Source organism: Pan troglodytes, chromosome 1 (genome assembly GCF_028858775.2).
Source record: "Pan troglodytes isolate AG18354 chromosome 1, NHGRI_mPanTro3-v2.0_pri, whole genome shotgun sequence".
In the NCBI taxonomy this organism is placed as follows: domain Eukaryota; kingdom Metazoa; phylum Chordata; class Mammalia; order Primates; family Hominidae; genus Pan; species Pan troglodytes.
In genome coordinates, this window is record NC_072398.2 from 138,223,547 (window position 1) to 138,244,517 (window position 20,971).

Here is a 20,971-nt window from a genome sequence, read left to right on the forward strand (position 1 = left end):
TTTTCATTTATGTGAAAAAAGTTTCTCACCACTTAAAGTTATAAAAACAAAAAATAGGGATAATTCTGTTTTTTAATAGCTGAGTCCTATTTCATTCTGGCAAGAAATAATAGTTACTGCACGTTCTTAGATGACACCAAAAGCATGGTTCATAAAGGAAAAATTGATAAATTTGATCTTATCAAAATTAAAATCTTTTTCTCTGCTAAAGACCCTGTTAAAAAGATGAAAAGACAAGCTACAGACTGGGAGAAAATATTTGCAAATCACATATCTCACAAAGGACTAGTATCTGGAATATACAAAGAACTCTCAAAACTCAGTTTTAAAAAATAATCCAGTTAGAAAGTGGGAAAAAGACACGCATAGACATTTTACCAAAGCTATATAGATGGCAAGTAAACACAGATGAAGACATTCAAGCTTATTAACCATTAGGGAATTGCACATTAAAACCGTGATGAGATATCATCAGAATGACTAAAATTAAAAATAGTGAAAACACCAAATGCTGGCAAGGACGCAGAGCAACTGGATGATTCATACATTGATGTAAAATGATACAGCCATGGAAAGCAGTTTGCAACTATTTAAACTTATGGTGAAAAATTGTAGATGTCAACTTAAAAATATGCAAGGGGGTATATAGTTTTCAAATTATTTGTGGGATCCACAAACAAAAATGCTAGAGTTTAAAACCATAATACCTCCATTGCTGAAAGGGCTACATTCCAAAAGAATGCCTTTTAAGAAATCAGAATCTTAAATATCAGAGGTAGTTGAAATATTAAGGAACTTGGCATTTGTCTGTTAAGGGGTAGAATTGTAGTACCAAAAGTCCCTTAATTAAATGATAATCACATAAAATATGGCACTAGTAAGAGTAAGAAAAAGAAGTGTTGTACTATGTTAAGATGATGTTATTGGCTTTAAATGCCTATTTTTTAAATCAAGGTCAAGGGATGTGCTCGGACAGATGTGTACAATAGCCATGTTCTAAACAGGCAAGAGAGAAAAAGGAAAGGCAGGTCAGGGGAGAGTTGTGTTTTTAGCAGTCTGTGTTGGGTAGGGCAGAGTGATGTCGGACACTCATCTCTACTCCCAGAAATCACCCTGAAAGGACTACATCAGGTTTACCTTTAGGTAATGCATGATTTCAGATTTCCTATTTCTAGCTCCCCATGTATGGAAAATCTCTATATATGCTTGTCTTCTTAAGTGGGGGATTAAGCCTTCCATTTCACCATTAGCCAGCTTAATATACAGGTACTTAAAGGATTAGTTATAGTATAAATGAATTTCAGTCATTTGATAAATATAGTTTTTTTTTTTTTTTGAGACAGGGTCTCACTCTGTCGCCTAGGCTGGAGTGCAGTGGCGTGATCTCAACTCACGGCAACCTCTTCCTCCCGGGTTCAAGTGATTCTCCTGCCTCAGCCTCCTGAGTTGCTGGGATTACAGGCATGGGCCACCACTGGCTAATTTTTGTGTTTTTTGTTAGAAACAGGGTTTCACTATGTTGGCCAGGCTGGTCTTAAATTCCTCACCTCAAGTGATCTTCCTGCCTTGGCCTCCCAAAGTGCTGGGATTACAAGCATGAGCCACTGCTTCCAGCCCTGATAAATGTAAATTTTCTATGATCATTTTTTAGTTGACAGAGAAGAATGTGGGAGGAAAGGGGTATCATTGGGTGGAAGGGGGCATATGGGAAGGTGGGGAAGCAGAGGGTTAAGCTTTGAAGTCTACAGATAGAAGCAGAAGTGAGGTATTTTAGTCTTGCTAATGTATTACTTCACATGATTTAGGAATGTTTTGGTTAATTTTTAAAAATACTGCTGACTGCTCTATTAAGAAATTTATATCCCTGAAGATTAATTAACCTAAAATATATCCTATTAAATTAGACTAATGCAAAAATGGCCTATAGCTAGATCTACCCAGTGAATGTAAAAGTCATTCGGTTATGTAGACTTCCCTCCCCAAAGGTGATAGAAATTCAGTGTACAAAATGATAGTATTTGGTTATAAATGTCTTATGTAGCAAGTATTTTTATTGAAGTAATTTTGAATTTAAAGAAAAATGGAAGGCCAGGCGTGGTGACTCACACCTGTAATCCCAGCACTTTGAGAGGCTGAGGTGGGCAGATCACCTGAGGTCAGGAGTTCGAGACCAGTCTGTCCAACATGGTGAAACCCCGTCTCTGCTAAAAATACGAAAAATTAGCCAGGCGTGGTGGCGGGCGCCTGTAATCCCAGCTACTTGTGAGGCTGAGGCAGGAGAATCACTTAAATCTGAGATGCAGAGGTTGCAGTGAGCCGAGATCACACCACTGCCTCCAGCCTGGGTGACAGAGCAGGACTCCGTCTAAAAAATAAATGATAAAGAAAAGTAGAAAGAATTCTGACATTATCCAACTTTAAGGTGAATAATATGCTTTAGCATGAGATTTCAAGTATATGATTTGACTTGTGTCAAGCTCCTTTGTCCTTCTGACCCTTATTTTTTTCATTTACCGGTGAGGTGATGATTGATAGGACAGTTTTTTCTTACCTCCCTAATAACAATTCTGGGAGAATTAATTCATTATTGAAAAAGGAATTCTTTAGCTTGCTCATAAAATGATATATCCAAAAATTATACATTTTTGAATGACTTTCCAAAAATATATTATGGCTTTCTATGTTGGACTCTTGCTATTTTTAGAATTTTTTGAAGTCAAATTAGTGAAATGGCTAGTTTCTCCTTTCAGATTAATTGTCTGTCTTTGGTATATGTTTATGAGTTGCCTTAGAGGAATCAACTTTTTTTTTTTTTTTTTTTTTTTTTTTTTTTTAGTAAAGGTCTCGCTCTGTTGCCCAGGCTGGAGTGCAGTGCTGTGATCACAGCTCATTGCAGCTTTGACCTCCCTGGGCTTAGGTGATCCTCCCACCTCAGCCTCACCTCAGCCTCCAGACTAGCTGGGACTACAGGTGTGCACCACCATGGCTGGCTAATTCTCCTGGCTCAGCCTCCCAAGTAGCTGGGATTACAGGTGTGCACCACCATGCCTGGCTAATTCTTCTGGCTCAGCCTCCTGAGTAGCTGGGACTACAGGTGTGCATCACCATGCTTGGCTAATTCTTCTGGCTCAGCCTCCTGAGTAGCTGGGACTACAGGTGTGCACCACCATGCCTGGCTAATTTTTGTATGTATTGTAGAGACAAGGTTTCACCACGTTGCCCAGGCTGCAGTTACATTTTTACTTGAGGAACGGGCCTAGATAGAATAACACAATTGAGATTTAATAGATATTATGTATATTTACTAAAGAGAGCCATATGTGATTTTTCCTCCTGAATCTATACTTTCAAGAGGCAAGTTAATAAATATATATCTAGATGGGATACCTTAATCTAAGCCTTACAGCAGGTGGGTATAGCTTAGAGTCAAGCATTGAGCCTCCTCCATGCAGAAAGTTGTAGGGATTCTAACACCACCAGCAAGCTGCTTCAACTGTATGTATATTGGCAGGGGTGCAAGTAGAAGTATCTGTAGTTCATAATTAAAGATTATGACTTTGTGTTCCTGGCCAACATGGCAAAACCTCATCTCTACTAAAAATACAAAAATTAGCTGGGCGTGGTGGTGCATGCCTGTAATCCCAGCTACTCCGGAGGCTGTGTCAGGAGAATCGCTTGAACTTGGGAGGCGGAGGTTGCAGTGAGCCAAGATTGCGCCACTGCACTCCAGCCTGGGTGGCAGAGTGAGACTCCGTTTCAAAAAAAAAAAAAAAACCTCTAACATACACATCAAGTATAGAGTTCTATAATATGGCAAATATATTTTTCCTCTATTATAAAGAATAACATTTAAATTTTAAATGACTTTTGATATTGAGTGGTTCAAAAATAAACTTTGGGTTGGGCATGGTGGCTCACGCCTGTAATCCCAACACTTTTTGGGGCCATGGCAGGAGGATTGCTTGAGCCCAGGAGTTCAAGACCAGCTGGACAACACTGGGAGACCCTGACTCTATAAAAAATAAATTATTAGCTGGGTGGTCCCAGCTACTTGGAGGCTGAGGTGGGAGGATCACTTGAGCCTGGGAGGTCGAGGCTGCAGTGAGCCATGAATGCACCACTGCACTCCAGCCTAGGCAACACAGTGAGACCCAGTCTCAGTTGATCAATCAATCAATAAACAAATAAACTGTGAAATTCCTTTTATGAAGGATGCTGTGATTGTACAACAAAATCTCAGGTCAGGGTGTGATTTTTAACTATGAAATTGACCTTTCACACAACCTGGAAGTTACTTTTTAAGTTTAGAATTTTCCAAAGTAGATGAGTAAAAGTGCTTAGTTTTTCTTTTTTCTTTTTCTTTTCTTTCTTTCTTTTTTTTTTTTTTTGAGACGGAGTCTAGCTCTGTCTTCCAGGCTGGAGTGCAGTGGCGCAATCTTGGCTCAACCTCTGCTTTTTGGGTTGAAGCGATTCTTCTGCCTCAGCCTTCTGAGTAGCTGGGATTACAGGTGTGCACCACCACACCCGGCTAATTTTTGTATTTTTAGTAGAGACGGGGTTTCACCATGTTTGTCAGGCTGGTCTTGAACTCCTGACCTTGTGATCTGCCCGCCTTGGCCTCTGAAAGTGCTGGGCTTACAGGCGTGAGCCTCCGCACCCGGCCGTGCTTAGTTTTAATTAGGTACTAGATCTGCAACTTGGGAAAGTATCTGCTAACTTAATGAAATATCTGATTAAAGATCAGAAGCTATTTAAAAATCAGTAGTCTAGTCAGTCATATTTTTCTACCAACCTAAACTTTTATTAAAGCTTTAATAGCATCCATATTAAATAATAAATACTTGTCAGGATAACTTTTGAAAAAAATAATATACCCTAGAAGAAGATTTAAAGAAATGCAGATACCTGTGCACAGTTAAGCACCTGCTCATGGCCGGGTGTGGTAGCTCACACCTGTAATCCCAGCACTTTGGGAGGCTGAGGCAGGCGGATCATGAGGTCAGGAGATCAAGATCATCCTGGCTAACACGGTGAAACCCCTTCTTGACTAAAAATACAAAAAATTAGCCTGGCGTGGCAGCGGGCACCTGTAGTCCCAGCTACCCGGGAGGCTGAGGCAGAATGGCGTGAGCCCGGGACGTGGAGCTTGCAGTGAGCAGAGATGGTGACACTGCACTCCAGCCTGGGCGACAGAGCGAGACTCAGTCTCAAAAAACAAAACAACAACAACAACAACAACAAAAAACCTGCTAAGTACCTGATCATTAATCCTTATTTTTAACAAAATTGCATAGTGTATCCATGGTTCTTCCACTATGGCCTAAGGAAAACACTCATCCTAAATTGTTGGTTCATTTGAGACCGATCTGCTGAGAACTCCGCCAAATTTCCCATGTAGCCAGTTGTTAAAAGCAGTCAAACACTTTTATTACAGGCCTATTGGTGGCATGGGCTCTCTGTTATTAATGTCCAGCTTTCATTCCATAACAGTCCAACTCCTCTATGGGTCTTTATAAAAAGAGGTGGAAAGAGTTTCTGTTCAGACCTGGCCTTCTAAAGTGACTAAACAGAAGCTAAAGAAGATGATCATCACTCCATCCTGCACAGCCCCCAGTATAACAATGAGGCAGTATAAAGTAGTAAAGAACAAAGTTTGGAAGTCAGACAAACCAGGATTCAGATCCTGGCTCTACTACATATGTGCTGACTGATCTTAGACAATGTGCTTAACCTAAATCTCTTTAACTATAAAATTATGAAAAATATAAAAAATATTATTTCATGGAATTATTATGAAGATTAAATGAAATAATATGTGATGTACTTTGTGTATAGTTCATAACAATAAGTAGGAGGAAGGAAGAAAATCGTTCATTTCTAATGCCTTTTTAATTTTTTAAATCAGAAAAGAACAAATTTGTTCTGCCAGACTATTATTAGGTTCCTAATTCTGTGAAGCTGTGACCTGGGGTAAAGGTTAATCTGTAGTTAGCTTAAAACCAGTTTCATTACTAGCCTTTACAGTATACTTTGGTATTTATCCAAGATCGGGGTGCTGGCTTTTTATGTGAAAGGCCAGAACCTTAACATTAAGTAGCAAGAAAAAGTAGTCCTTAACTTTTCATTAAAGTATAACATGAATATTGAAATGTACATTTATGCTCAAGGAACACCATTTTACCAGCATGCTAGAAGCCCCCATCATTTCTTGTCCTGTCTTCTAATGGAAGTCTAGTTTTGCCTGATTTTGTTTTTGATATAAGTGGACTCATATCTTTGGGGTCTGGCTTCCGTTGCTCAGCATTATGTTTGTGAGAATATCCTTATTGTCACATGTAGTTACATATCCTTCATTTTCATTGCTGTCTAGTATTCCACGTGTGAACATACCTCAATTTATTTATTCATTCTACTGATTTTTGTTTTTAGAGACAGTCTCACTCTGTAGCCCAGGCTGGAGTGCAGTGGCATGATCATAGCTCACTGTAACTGGGCTCAGGTGATCCTCCCACCTCAGCCTCCCAAGTAGCTGCGACTGCAGGTGCATGTCACCACACCTGGCTAATTCTTTCATTTTTTTTTTTGTAGGGACAAGATCTCACCATGTTGCCCAGGCTGGTCTCAAACTCTTGGGCTCAAGTGATGCTCCTGCCTTGACCTTCCAAAGTGCTAGGATTACAAGCATGAGCCACTGTGCCTGGCCCTCTCCAGGTTTTAGCTATTACAGATATTGAAGCTATGGATATTCTAGTACCTGTCTTTTGGTGAACATACATAAGCATTTCTGTGGAATGGAATGGCTGGGTCATAGATATACCTATGTTCTGTTTTTAAAAAATTATTTCACTTATTTTTTAAAAATTGATGTAAATTGCATATATTTATAGTGTACAATACGAAGTTTTGAAATATGTGTACATTGTGGAATTGCTAAATTGAACTATTAATAATTTACATATGCATTACCTCACATTTTTTTTGTGGTGATAACACTTAAAATCTACTTTCTTAGCAATTTTCAAGTATATGTATATTGTCATTAGTTATAACCACAATGTTATATGATAGATTTCCTGAACTTATTCCTTCTGTCTAATTGAAATTTTGTATCCTTTGCCCAACATCTCCCTCTATGTTCAGTTTTTTAAAAAATGCCCATCTTTAATTTATTTTATTTTGTTTTTAGAGATGTGGTCTTGCCATGTTGTACATGGTAGAAGCAGAAAAAAAAGATGCCAACTGCTGTGTGAAACCATTTTTTTAAAGGACTTAATATCGCATTCACCAAGGTGAAGTCTTCATGACCTAATCACCATCTAAAGGCCCTACCTCTTAATACTGTTGCATTGGAGATTAAGTTGCAACATGAATTTTGGAGGGAACACAAACATTCAAACCATAGCAAGTAGTGTATGAGAGTTTCAGTTGCTCCACGTCCTCCCCAATACTTGGTATTTCACATATTCATTTTAGATGTGCTGATGGGTGTAGAGTGATACCACGTTGTGGCTTTTTGGTTCATTGGTTTGTTTTTGAGATTGAGTCTCACTCTGTCCGCAAGCTGGAGTGCAATGACGTGATCTTCGCTTACTGCAACCTCCGCCTCCTGGGTTCAAGTGGTTTTCCTGCCTCAGCCTCCCGAATAGCCAGGATTACAGGCGCCCACCACACCTGGCTAATTTTTATATTTTTATTAGAGAGAGGGTTTCATCATGTTGGCCAGGCAGGTTTTGAACCCCTGACTTCAAGTGATCTGCCCACCTCTGCCTCCCAAAATGCTGGGATTATAGGCATAAGCCACCAGGCCCACCATGTTGCAATTTGAATTTGCATCTCCTTGATAACTAATGAAGTTGGGCATCTTTTTAGGTTTATTTTCCATTTGGATATCCTCTTTTATGAAGTCATTCAAGTTCAGGTATTTTGTTCATATTTCTATTGGTGTTCTGTATATATATTTTTAATCAACTCAGGAATTCTCTGTGCAATCTCTATGTAAATAAACCCTTTGTCAGATATATTATTGCCATATCTTCTACTTTTGTTGTCATTTTGTTCTAATATTGTGTTTTGGTGAGCAGAAGTTCTTTTTTTAAAATTTTATTTATTTATTTATTTATTTTTGAGATGGAGTCTCGCTGTCACCCGCCACCACGCCCAGCTAATTTTTTTGTATTTTGGTAAAGACGGGGTTTCACCCTGTTAGCCAGGATGGTCTTGATCTCTTGACCTCGTGATCCACCCGCCTCAGCCTCCCAAAGTGCTGGGATTACAGGAGCTACCGCACCTGGCCGAACAGAAATTCTTAATATAATCAAGTTTATTGTTTTTTTCTTTTATGATTAGAGGTTTTGTGTCCAGTTTAAGAAGACACAAATACTTTAAATATTCTAAGGTCATAAAGATATTCTATTGTTTTTCTCTGAAAGTGTTATTGTCCTATCTTTCGCATTTAGATCTGCAGTCAGTTAGGAATTGATTTTTGTATATGGTATAATTACAGTTAAAGATACATGTATTTTTTCCAATTAGATATTCAAGTGACCTGGTACTGAGATTTTTTAAAAAGCAGCATTGTCCAAAAAAGCAACTTTGGCAATAGTTGGTTCATTCACCACTAGAATGAATTCCAATCCTAGCCCAAAAGGAGGCTGAAAGATGTGTCAGAGCCTCTTTTTCTTTCCGGATCACCATTTAGTCTATAAAAAATAAAGCATGTGGGGATTTCTGTTGTGATCCCCACAAATTGAAAGTCACATCTGCAAAAGTTAGATAGAAGTATATCATGCAGTATCTGTGAAGTAATACTTGCAAGGTATTTATGATAGGTTAGTCACCAGTTAATGTGCTAGGAAGAAGTCACCATGCCCAGCTATTTTTTTAAATATTTTTTAGTAGAGACAGGGCTTCACCATGTTGGCCAGGCTGGTCTCAAACTCCTGATCTCAAGTAATCTGCCCGCTTCAGCCTCCCAAAGTGCTGGGATTACAGATATGAGCCACCATGCCCAGCCTTGGATTAGCTCTTTATGATTCCTTAATCCTTTTTTCTAGTACCTTACAAATTAATTTTTCTGTTTTACATCTGTTAAGAGACAAAGGACTTAAGTGCAATTAAATTGGACATAAAACTGGTAAGAATTTATTACATAGTAAAACTCATGATCCTATTCAATTGTAAACTCTTGGTAGCTAGTGGGTACAGGGACTATGTTTACACTTTTTGGATTTCCATAGAGTGAATGAACAGTGAATTGCATGTAAGGGTATCTGTATCTTTGTGAATTCACAGTTGTCTCAAGTAGTAGAAAAGCAAAAGTTGTTTTTACAGTTGATTTACAGTTTTCACCAAAGATCTAAATGACCTGTGTATTAAACAGGATCAAACTTCATCATCCAGGACCATGTATAACAGCACTCAATAAAGCAATAGATAAAGGGTCTTCATGTCTGATAGTGCTGTGTGGTACTTGCTATGGAGGGTCTGGCAGAACTGGACTAAAACAGCTTCTCTGAGCTTCTTTCTTTCTTCTTTTTCTTTTCTTTTTTTTTTTTTTTTTTGAGACAGAGTTTTGCTCTTGTTGCCCAGGCTGGAGTGCAGTGGTGTGATCTCGGCCCATCGCAACCTCAGCGTCCCGGGTTCAAGCAATTCTCCTGCCTCAGCCTCCTGAGTACCTGGGATTATAGGCATGCACCACCATGCCTGGCTAATTTTTGTATTTTTAGTAGAGTTGGGGTTTCTCCATGTTGGTCAGGCTGGTCTCAAACTCCCGACCTCGGGTGATCTGCCTGCCTCGGCCTCCCAAAGTGTTGGGATTACAGGCGTGAGCCACCATGCCCAGTTTCTCTGAGCTTCTTTTATGTTCTTCTGTTTTCCCTTCAGAAAAACTATACTTAGGTTTTCAAAGCCGCCTATGTAGTTAAATGAATGCAGAAAGATGTGATCCAGATTTCCATAACTTCAACTCTGTACTGCATTTTTCTGACATTGTTTTTCTTGCTGACTCTATGCAGAGCCAAATCTACAGCTTTTTTATAGTAGAGATGATGTTTCCTGTGAGGTTTTTTTGTTGTTCTTATTGTTGTTCTTTTGTTTTTCTTTTTGAGATGAAGTCTCTCTCTGTCGCCCAGGCTGGAATGCAGTGGCGTGATCATAGCTCATTGCAGCCTTGAACTCTTGGGCCCAGGTGATCGATCATCCCACCTCAGACACCTGAGTAGCTGTTCCAGCCACCAGAGTAGATGTTCCAGCCTGGCTAATTTTTATCTTCCTATTTTTTGTAGAGACAGGGTCTCGCTTTGTTACCCAGGCTGGTCGTGAACTCCTGATCCTCCCGCCTCAGCCTTCCAAAGTGCTGGGATTACAGACATGAGCCACCATGCCCAGCCATTTCCTGTGTTTTAATGTCTTTAGTTAGTTAGTTATAGAATAGTGAGGGATTTTTTTTTTTTTTTGCTCAATTACTTGAACACGTTATAATATAATAAGGATAACATAAAGATCTTATCCTTGAGTTGTCTGGAACTGTATTTTAAATGATAAAACTAATTTCAGCGACCCTGATCGACCCTGTTGATTTTATAGATAAGGAGGAAACATGTTCAGGTCACGCAGCTAGTCAGTAGCAGGGATAGCACTTAAATCCTGGTCTTGTGACCTTGATTCCAGTACCCCTCTCTGCTTTTAAATATATTGAGCCGTAATTTTTAAAGAATCTCCCCAAGTTTAAAGATTCAGAATTTATTAATTGTGTTTTAATAGTTTTAAAACCATTTCTAATCTCATTTTATTTTGGTGACTCTGGGACTTAAAATACATAGTTCTTTAAAAAACTGTTATATTAATATATAGTATCTCACAAAATAAAAGTATATTGCAATTTCCAGCAAAATACTGAACGGGAATGTCAAGTTATGAAATGACTTAGATTAAAAGAGTTTAAGACATGAGCAACACGTTCTTTTTAGTATTATTTAGACAGTAGTGTTGCTCAATAGAGAGGTGGAAATATTGAACTGGGAATCTCAAGACCTGTGTTTTGTCCTGTCACCGACTAGCTGTATGATTCTGAGCAAATGACCCACCTTCGCTGGGCTTCAGTTTGCTTGTCTGATACATAAAGGAATAGAGCTAGAATTAGAACTATCTCTTCAGTAAATAACTCTCACTGTTGCTGAATGTGAGAAGTCAGGCAGAGCACATTTGTTGTCAGAAAAGTCTTTGGACATGAAAATGATCTGTGCCTAATATTCTTCATCTTGACGCTAGTAAGTAACCACAGGCCCGCCAGCCAGCCAGCAATCAATCTCCATCTGTAGAACTTCCATTGTTGTCCATGTATAGCAGTCTGGAGAAGGGCCAGGTTTTATTTTTGCCAGGAACTCTCTTGGCAAATCTGTATCCCTAGGGATGTCTGTTTAATTTTGTGGTGCAGAGCACAGTTTAGTGAAAAAGAAGAGGAATGCTGAGCTATTTGATTCTGAATGCTTTCAGAGATAGATCATTTTCATTTGTTTCCATAGTATCTATGTTTCAAGATGTTTTGAGGGAGAAGGTGAGCCAAAATAAGATGAAAAGAGGAAGGTGAGAAACCTTCCAGTATATGCTGACTCAGGAAATACATTTGAACTATGCAAGTATGTGTCTTTCCACAAATAGAAAACTTCTGATATACATATCCAGATTTGTCATTTTAGCTTTTCTCATGCATAACTTTTTGATTTTAAACTAGTCTCCTAGATTTAAACTGTTAAGAAAAAAAAACTTTTATGGAAAATTGGCATATTCTACTAGATATTTCAAAACTGTCCCATTATCTTGCCTTCTGGAAATAAATATAAAAGTATTTGCATTTGAATAAATTCTCCACTTTTAAAATTCATTTATAAAGATCTCAGTTTACATCTAGATTTAACATTCATTTGTTCAAGAAAATTTATTTTGTGACCAAAAGTTGTATGATGAAAATTAAATACCTGAATTTCTTAAACCATAGAAATAGATCAAGTTGAGGTTGCATTTAGTTAAAATGCCAGTGTGTGTTACCACTGACCTTCGTTTTTTATTATCTAAAGTTTTTCAGTCTTTCATACCTTTAACATCTTTTTCTTCTAACTTTCATATCCATTTGTTGACAAATCCTAAGAAGTTTACTTTCATAATGTCTCTCAAATTTCACCCTTTATCTTCACTGCTGTTGGCCTATCCTAATCCAGAAGGGCCTAGATTGCTGCAACAACTTCCTAACTAGTCTCCCTTTCCTCAGTATTACCTTTAAAAGTCTTAAGCTAACATCCAGATTAATCTTCTTTAAACATCAGACTGTATATCTGTTTAGAAATCTTAAAACTTCTTCATTTAAGTCTCAATACTGTCAAGCATTTAAAGCCCTTTATGTGTGGTCCTTTCTTTTCCATCCAACTGAATTAATTCAGCAAATAGTGTTGCAAGCAGCGATATGTGAGGCACTGTGCAAAGATAAAGATAAATCAAATCTAGCTTCTTGCAGATACAGGTCAGCATTAATGTCAACACATCTGGGATTTTTTTTTCCTTTTAGAAACTTGTTCTACTTCATTCCATTCCACTTAAATTATTCTTGCCCAAGATATCAGTGATCTCCTCATTGTTAGATTGGGCAGTTTTCTTTTCCTTTTTTTAAGAAACAGGGTCTTGCTATATTGCCCAGGCTGGTCTCAAACTCCTGGCCTCAAGCAGTCTTCCTGCCTTGGCCTCCCAAAGTGTTGAGATTATAGATGGGAACCACCCCACTGGGCAGTTTCCAATATGAATTTTACTTTACTTTGTTATGGCATTATATACTGTTGACCATGCCTGCCTCCCTGATACTTCTTCCTTCTGTAGTTTTTAGGTATAGAAACTATTCACCTTTTCAGTTTCTTCTTAGAACTTTTCAAAGGAACAAAGTTTTAGTTTTGTTGATTTTTATTTTAAGTTATGTTCTGTTTCATTAGTTTCTATCTTTATTATTTCTTTCCTTCTACTTCTTGGGTTTTGGGGGTTTTTGTTTGTTTTTCTGTTCCTTCTTCTTGAGATGTATGTTTAGCTCTTTCATATTTTAAAAAATATACTTTAATTTTTAGAGCAATTTAAAATTTGCGGCAAAATTAAGCAGAGCATTGTCATATACCCCTCTGCCCCACACATGTACAGCCTCCTCCACTATCAACATCCCTCACCAGAGTGGTACATATGTTACAATTGACAAACCTACACTGACACATCATTATCTCCTGAAGCCCTTAGTTTACATTAGGGTTTACTCTTGATGTACATTCTTTGGGTTTTGACAAGTGTATAATGGCATGTGTTCACCATTATGTTATCAATCAGAGTAGTTTCACTGCCCTAAAAATCCTCGGTGCTCCACCTGTTCATCCCTCCAACCCCTAGCAACCACAGATGTTTTTACCATTGTCTTTTCTAGAATATTATATAGTTGGAATTCCACAGTATGTATGTAGCCTTTTCAGATTGGCTTCTTTCACTTAGGAATACACATTTAATCAGGTAGGGTATGTCTGACAAATAATTTTCTAAAATCTTAAAATGACTACAAAAGGAATACACATTTAAGATTTCTCTACATCTTTTCATGGCTTGATGGTTCATTTCTTTCTCTTTTTTACATTTTATACTTTAATAAAATGATAAACACTGTTACAGGTAAAAGACAGTTCAGTACATTTAGTTGGATAAGATTTTTAAAATTTTTTAATTTTTTTTTTGAGACAGAGTCTCGCTGTGTTGCCCAGGCTGGAGTGCAGTGGCATGATCTCAGCTCACTGCAACCTCTGCCTCGCAGGTTTAAGTGATTATCCTACCTCAGCCTCCCGAGTAGCTGGGACTACAGGCATGTGCCACCACACCTGGCTAATTTTTGTATGTTTGGTAGAGATGGGGTTTCACCACGTTGGTCAGACTGGTCTCGAACTCCTGACCTCAAGTTATCTGCCCGCCTTGGCCTCCCAAAGTGCTGGGATTACAGGCATGAGCCACTGTGCCCAGCCTAGTTGGATAATATTTAAAAATTTACATATTTGCGAGCTCGTAGATTCTTTACCACCATGGTATATTTTAATCTATGTAGTCAGAGTCTTCTGGAATTCCAAAAGTTTTATCAATTTTATTTTCTTCAAACCCAAATTTTCTTTTGGCCCAAGATTTTATTGCAAATATGTTATCAGTCTATCTGTTAGCAAGTACTTTATTTGCCTGATGTATTTCTTCAACAACTCGCGGGTCACATTATTTGCATTTTTCAACTTCTGCCTTTGATCCAAGAGTGAAGAATGCTCTTTGGCTAACACGGTTCACTCCTTCATCTCATGTTGGCCAATTTTAGTTTTTCTGATGCTTTTCTGTAAGTTTGCATGCTTTTGGCTTCCCTGAAACAACTGAGATTTCAGAACCTCCAATTTATATGTTCTTGCATGAAGAATTTTACTTGGAAAAGACTGATAAAAATTAGAAGTTCCAGTTCTCTCACAGTCAACCATATCATTATCAACTAAACTTTGAAGGACTTTTTTCTTTTACTAACACAGCAGTAATGCCTTTCTCTTTGGGAGCAGTCCTCTCCATGTCTTTTTTTTTTTTTTTTCAAGAGATGGCGTCTTGCTATGTTGGCCAGGTTGATCTTGAACTCCTGGCCTCAAGCAGTCCTCCTGCATCAACCTCCCAAAGTGCTACTATTGCAAGCATGAGCCACCGCACCTGGCCTTCTCCATGTCTTTTAATTGAAATACATCTTTTGTTTTAAAAAATGTTTCCATCATGCAGGCTCTCTTTTCTTCTGCACTCAGTCCTTTTTTCTTTGATATGGTATGGGCACCAGGCCTTCCAATGATGGGGTCTGCACATGGGGTGAGGGGCCAGCTCATTTCTTTTTATTGCTAAATAATTGTCCATTGTCTGATGTACCGCAGTTTATGTATCATCCACCTACTGAAGGACATCTTGGTTACTTCCAGGTTTTGCCAATTATATGAGAACTTTGTACTTTCTGTTCAGTTTTTCTGTAAACCAAAAAAAATGCTCTAAATAATAAATCTATTAATTTAAAAAAATAAGAAAAAAGAATCTGTCTCTCCATTCATTCAACAAACATTTGTCAAATATCTAATATGTGCCAAGCAAAGAATGAAGTACTAGAAGTAATCAATTACATAAGACATATTTCTTTCAAGGAGTTTAGTCTAGTGGGAAAAGTAAGTCAACAATTGGAGTGATATTTGTATTTCAGAAGTGTGTATAGAGTGTTACAGGACCCCAGGAAGGGACCATCTTAGTCTTAGTTGGTATAGGGGAGGGAGAGACAGAAAAGGCTTTTAAGAAGCCATGTTTATTGGAGACTTTTAGAATGAGTATCAGTTGACTAGATCAAAATTTGTGTGTGAGGGCATGGGCACCTTGAGATAATATTCTGTATAGAGTAAACAGTATCAGAAAAGGCATAGAAAGAAGAAACAGCGTGGCCTGAAGAGAGAACTACAAAAAGTTCTTTCCTTCGCAAAAGAAAAGATTGCGTTTGGGGGTATTCAGGTCATGAAACTAAGAGGGTAAATAATACCTTGAAGGGCCCTCTGTGTTAAATGAATTAGAATTGGTTCTATATCCTGAAGGCTAAGGAAAGTTACTGATGGTGGATTTAGTTAATATGAGAAGATTCCTCTTTTTGTCTTCTGCAAATACATAGAAATGCTGGATAAAATATAAGCTCCCTTTCTCAGTTTTTTTTTATTACTACCTAATTAAGTTTGAAAGCAAGCAAAGGAAATCTCCAGATACCAGAAATGACAAGAAAACTCAAACTCAGATATGAAAGAGAGCTAAAGCCAAAATGGCCAATGGGGACTGGGAACCATAGTTTCAAGGGCTATATGAGGTGAGGAGAAAAGACTTCAGGCTTCTGAGAGTCAGAGAATTGCAATTGACCTGTGTCTTTAAAATTGGGAGCCACAAAAGGCCATGCTGCCTTTGAGGAAGAGTATTCAACAGCATCACTCCCCTGGCTTACAAAAGCAACAAGGACCTGTAAGTGGGGTTGTAGGCCTTCAGGGAGTCAGAAACAAGGAATAAGGCTAGAGGGAGAAGATGACCAGTGACCCAAGCCTAAGCCAGTCAGCTCATAGCATTCTACTGGCCACAGTGCTTGGTTCAAGGGTGGTTATGTTTTCTAAAAATTTATTTAGTTGGAGTGAAGCCCAGGACCACGTTTGTTGGTTTGACTCTTTCTTCCTTCTCTGGTTTTGAAGATGGAAGCATGTAGCTCTGAAAGCTGGTGGTTCCATCTTGTGACAACTTGGAAAGTCAGCCAGGATGAAGATGAACCTCTGGAAGGTGGATGAAGAATCAAAAAAATTCACCCAGTATGAGACACTGAATCAAAACAACATTGATTATTTCAGCTGCTGGTGATAACATAATAGATTACTCACACTAACCTCCCAAAGACAAAGATTATTGAAATGTAGATTTAACAATTACATATATGTATTTATATATTTTAAACAGCTATTTAAAGGCACTGGAAAGGAAGTGAAAAAAAAGATAAACTCAATCTGAAAGGAAGGAACTTGCCCCTGAAGGTACTCCCCAGTCTGTGCCTGGCTCCAAAGGCAGAAATCTTAGATAACAGGGCTCAGGACTAGTAGAACAGCCAGAAACTTAGGCAAAAAATCGTGGAAGGGGAGGAGATGCAGAAAGATTAGTCCCCAAACCTGCATTTAACATCTGCCCAACTCCTTCATATGTGTGGGGAGGCCCAGGAAATGCAATGAAAAAGCAGCACCTGGAAGCTAAAAGAATGGAGAAGAGCTTTCAGCAGATGGTGATGGCAGGAGAGACAGAATTTGGAAATTGAGGCTCACCGAATTAACTGCCTGCTAGAACAAAGATCCATCTTCAGAGGAATGTTACAGAATCTAGAGTCATGACAACATATTATGCATAATGTGTAATAACCAATCCAAAAATCACTACACATGTGAAGAAACAGGAAAATGTAACCACGTTCAAGAGAAAGTAGTCAATAACAAAATATCTTCAAGATGACCAAGTGTTCATATTCGAAGTCAAAGATGTTAAAGCAGTCATTATAAATATGCTTGAGGACTATGAAAGAAAATATGTATAGTAATTGAACAAGTAGGAAACCTCAAACAGAGAAAGAGAAATTTTTTCTTTTTTTCTTTTTTTTTTCTTTGAGATGGAGTCTCACTCTGTTGCCCAGGCTGGAGTTCAGTGGTGCGGTTTTGGCTCACTGCAACCTCTGCCTCCCAGGTTCGAGCAATTCTCCTGCCTCAGCCTCCTGAGTAGCTGGGATTACAAGCATGCACCACCACGCCCAGCTGATTTTTGTATTTTTAGTAGAGTCGGGGTTTTGCCATGTTGGCCAGGCTGGTCTCAAACCCCTGAGCTCAAGCGATCTGCCCACCTTGGCCTTACAAAGTGCTGGGATTACAGGCATGTGCCACCATACCCAGCCTCTAGAATTTCATATCCAGAAAAACTAGTCTTCAGGAATGAAGATTAACTGAAGACATTTTTCAGATAAAAACAAGAATTCATCACCAGCAGACCTGTAATATAAGAAATGCTAAAATAAATACTTCAGGCTAAAGAACTAATACTAGAAATAACACTAGAAATGACACTAACTGGTAACTCATATCTTCAGAAATGAATAAAGATCAATAGAAATGGCAAATCAGTGAATAAATTTGAAAGACTGTAGATTATTTTATTAATTTCTTCAAAAGACATATTAGTGGTTAAAGAAAAATTAAAGCACTGTATTGTAGGGTTTATAACAGTAGCACAAAGGATTGGGATAAATAGAATAATGCTGTTACAAGATATCTGTATTTAGTGTTTAGTAGTACAGCATTAACTCTAAGTAGATTGTATTAGTTATGGATGTATATTTTAATTTCTAAAGCAACCAGTAAAACAAAAATGCAAAGAGTTCAGCAAAGGACAATAGAGGCCCACAAAATACTAGTTTACATCCACTAGGATGGCTATAATAAAGATAGAACAATAACAAGTGTTCACAAGGATGTGGAGAAATAGGAAATCATACACTGCTGGTGGAAGTGTACAATATTGCAGCTGCTTTGTAAAATAGTTTAGTAGTTTTTTAAGAAGTTAAATGTAGAGTTACACAAGACCCAGCAGTTCCACTCCTAGATATATACCCAATGGAAATGAAAACCCACATCCACAGAAAAACATACACATGGATGTTCATAGCAGCCTTATTTAAAATAGTAAAAAAGTAGAAACAATCCAAATGTCCATCAGCTGACGAATGGAAAAATAAAATGTGGTATATCCATACAGTGGGATATTGTTCAGCAATAAAAAGAAACAAAGTACTGATTCATGTTGTAACATGGATGAATCTTGAAAAGTTAAGTGAAAAAAGCCAGTCACAGAAGACCACATATTGTATTATATCATTTACATAAAATGTCTAGAATAAGCAGATCTATAGAGAAAGAGAGTTGATTCATGTTTGCTTTGGGCTGGGGAAATGAGGGGAAGGACAGCTAATGAGTACGGGGTTTCTTTGAAGGGGATGAAAATGATCTATAATGTGATTGTGGTGATGTTTTTCCAAACCTATGAGTATATTTTTTAAAACATTGAACTGGGCCAGGTGCAGAGGCTCATGCCTGTAATCCCAGCACTTGGGGAGGCTGAGGTGGGAGAATTGCTTGAGCCCAGGAGTTTGAGACCAGCCTGGGCAACACAGTAAGATCTCATCTCTGCAAAAAAAAAAAAAAAAAATTGGCATGGTGGCATGCACCTGTAGTCCCAGCTATTTGGGAAGCTGAGATGGGAGGATCACTTGTGCACAGAAGGTCAAGGCTGTGACCTTGTGGGACTGTGATCGCCACTGTACTCCATCATAGGTGACAAAGCAAGACCTTGTCTCAACACAACAACAACAACAAAACATTGAATTCTATACTTTAAATGGGTGAATTGTATGGTATATGAGTTATATTTCAATAAAGCTGTTTTTAAAAGACAATAAGAATACTAAAATTTTTTTTTCAGTTCACCCCAAAAGAGGAACAGAGAAACAGCAAACAGATGAGACAAATGCAAAACACTAAAATGGCCAGTCCAGCCGAATCCAGCCAAATCAAATGTAAATCAACTTAACATTACAATTAAAAGATAGAGATTGTCAAGTTGGATAAAAGCATTGCCCAACTTTAAGCTGTCTGCAAGGCATGCACTTACAAAAGATACAAAGCTTCAAAGTAAAAGGATGGGAGAGGATATACTGTGTAAACAAATAATTCGAGAGTTAGAATAGATAATTTAATAATGGAAAAGATGGACTTCAAGGAGTACTACCAGAGATAAACAGGGACATTTTATAATTTTAAAAACTCAATATATCAGAAAGACATAATCCCAAATGTATGTATGCCTAATTAGCTTCAAAATACATAAACCATAAAACTGACAGATGGAAGAAAGGATTCAAGTCCACAGTCATACTTGGAGATTTTCATATCCCTTTTAGAGCAATTAGTAGAACAACTAAGCCAAAAGTCTGTACAGATATAGAAGATCTTAATAGCCCTGTTAACCAGCTTGCCCCAGTTAATATTTATAGAACCCAATACCCAAAAAATACAGAATAAACAGTCTTTTTAGGTACCATGGAACTTTTACCAAGATAGACCATATCCAGGGCCATGAAACAAGTCTTAATAAGTTTTAGAAGATTGAGATCTAACAGAGTATGTTTTCTGATTACAGTTGAATTAAAATATAAGTCAGTAACAAAAAGATATTTGGAAAACCCCCAAAGATTTGGAAATTAGATAGTGTATTTCTGAAAATATTTTGAACTGAATGATAATAAAAAATGTGTTAGCATTTTTGGGATGCAGTTAAAGCACTGCTTACAGAGAAATTTATAGCTTTAATTGTTCATATTAGAAAGGAAGAAGTGTTAAAATGTAATATTTAAGTTACCAGAAGGTGGAAAAAAATAAGCAAATTAAACCCAAGAAAGAAGAAAGTAAAGACAATAGCAGATATCAATTAACTAGAAAATAGACAACAGAGACAATAAACAAAACCAAAATGGATTTTTTCAAAAGATCAAAAAAATTGAAAATGCCTAGAAAAAGCTTATTATATACCAATACTGATAATGAAGGAGGAGCATGATTATGTATCTGTAAACTTCAAAAAGATAATCGAATTCTAAAAACAACTTTACGCCAATAAATTTGATGCCTTCGATGAAACAAATTCCTGGAAAAATGCAGCTTTCCAAAACTGACACAAAATTAAATTTAAAAACTGAATAGTCTTGGCCGGGCACGGTGGCTCACACCTGTAATCCCAACACTTTGGGAGGCCGAGGAGGGTGGATCACGAGGTCAGAAGTTCAAGACCAGCCTGGCCAACATGGTGAAACCCCCCATCTCTACTAAAAATACAAAAATAAGCCAGGCATGGTGGTGCATGCCTGTAATCCTAGCTACTTGGGAGGCTGAGGCAGGAGAATTGCTTCAATCTGGGAGGCGGAGGTTGCAGTGAGCCAAGATCGTACCCCTGTACTCCAGCCTGGGTTGCAGCGCGAGACTGTCTCAAAAACAGAAGCAAAAAACAAAAAAACCCCAAAAAACTGAATAGTCTTTTATGTGTCAAGGAAATTCACTTTGTGATAGAAAACATTCCTACAAAGAAAACTTCAGGCCCAGAGAGTATCAAAAGTGAATTCTCAAACATTTGTGAAAGACACTGTAAAATCTAACAAACAGCTTCAGAAAATGAAGAAGAAATAACTTCTCAACTAATTTTGTGAGGCTGGTATAATTCAGATACTAAAATCTAGTAAAGACATTATGAAAAGTTAAAAATCTCTTATGAACATACATAAAGCTGTTTAACAAAATATTAACAAATTGAA

At 37.8% G+C, this 20,971-nt stretch overlaps 2 protein-coding genes across 2 annotated transcripts in view; one reads left to right on the plus strand and one right to left on the minus strand.

Moving 5' to 3' along the window:
• DIPK1A (divergent protein kinase domain 1A) overlaps positions 1–20,971 on the plus strand; it is a 124,107-nt gene that overhangs the window by 20,190 nt on the left and 82,946 nt on the right. The window lies entirely within an intron of this gene.
• Positions 13,992–14,604, minus strand: LOC104001541 (meiotic nuclear division protein 1 homolog). Its single transcript, XM_009425446.5, is given in 3 exon segments — positions 13,992–14,291; positions 14,294–14,546; positions 14,548–14,604. Coding segments are annotated over 3 exon segments (504 nt in total). The 3' UTR covers positions 13,992–14,097.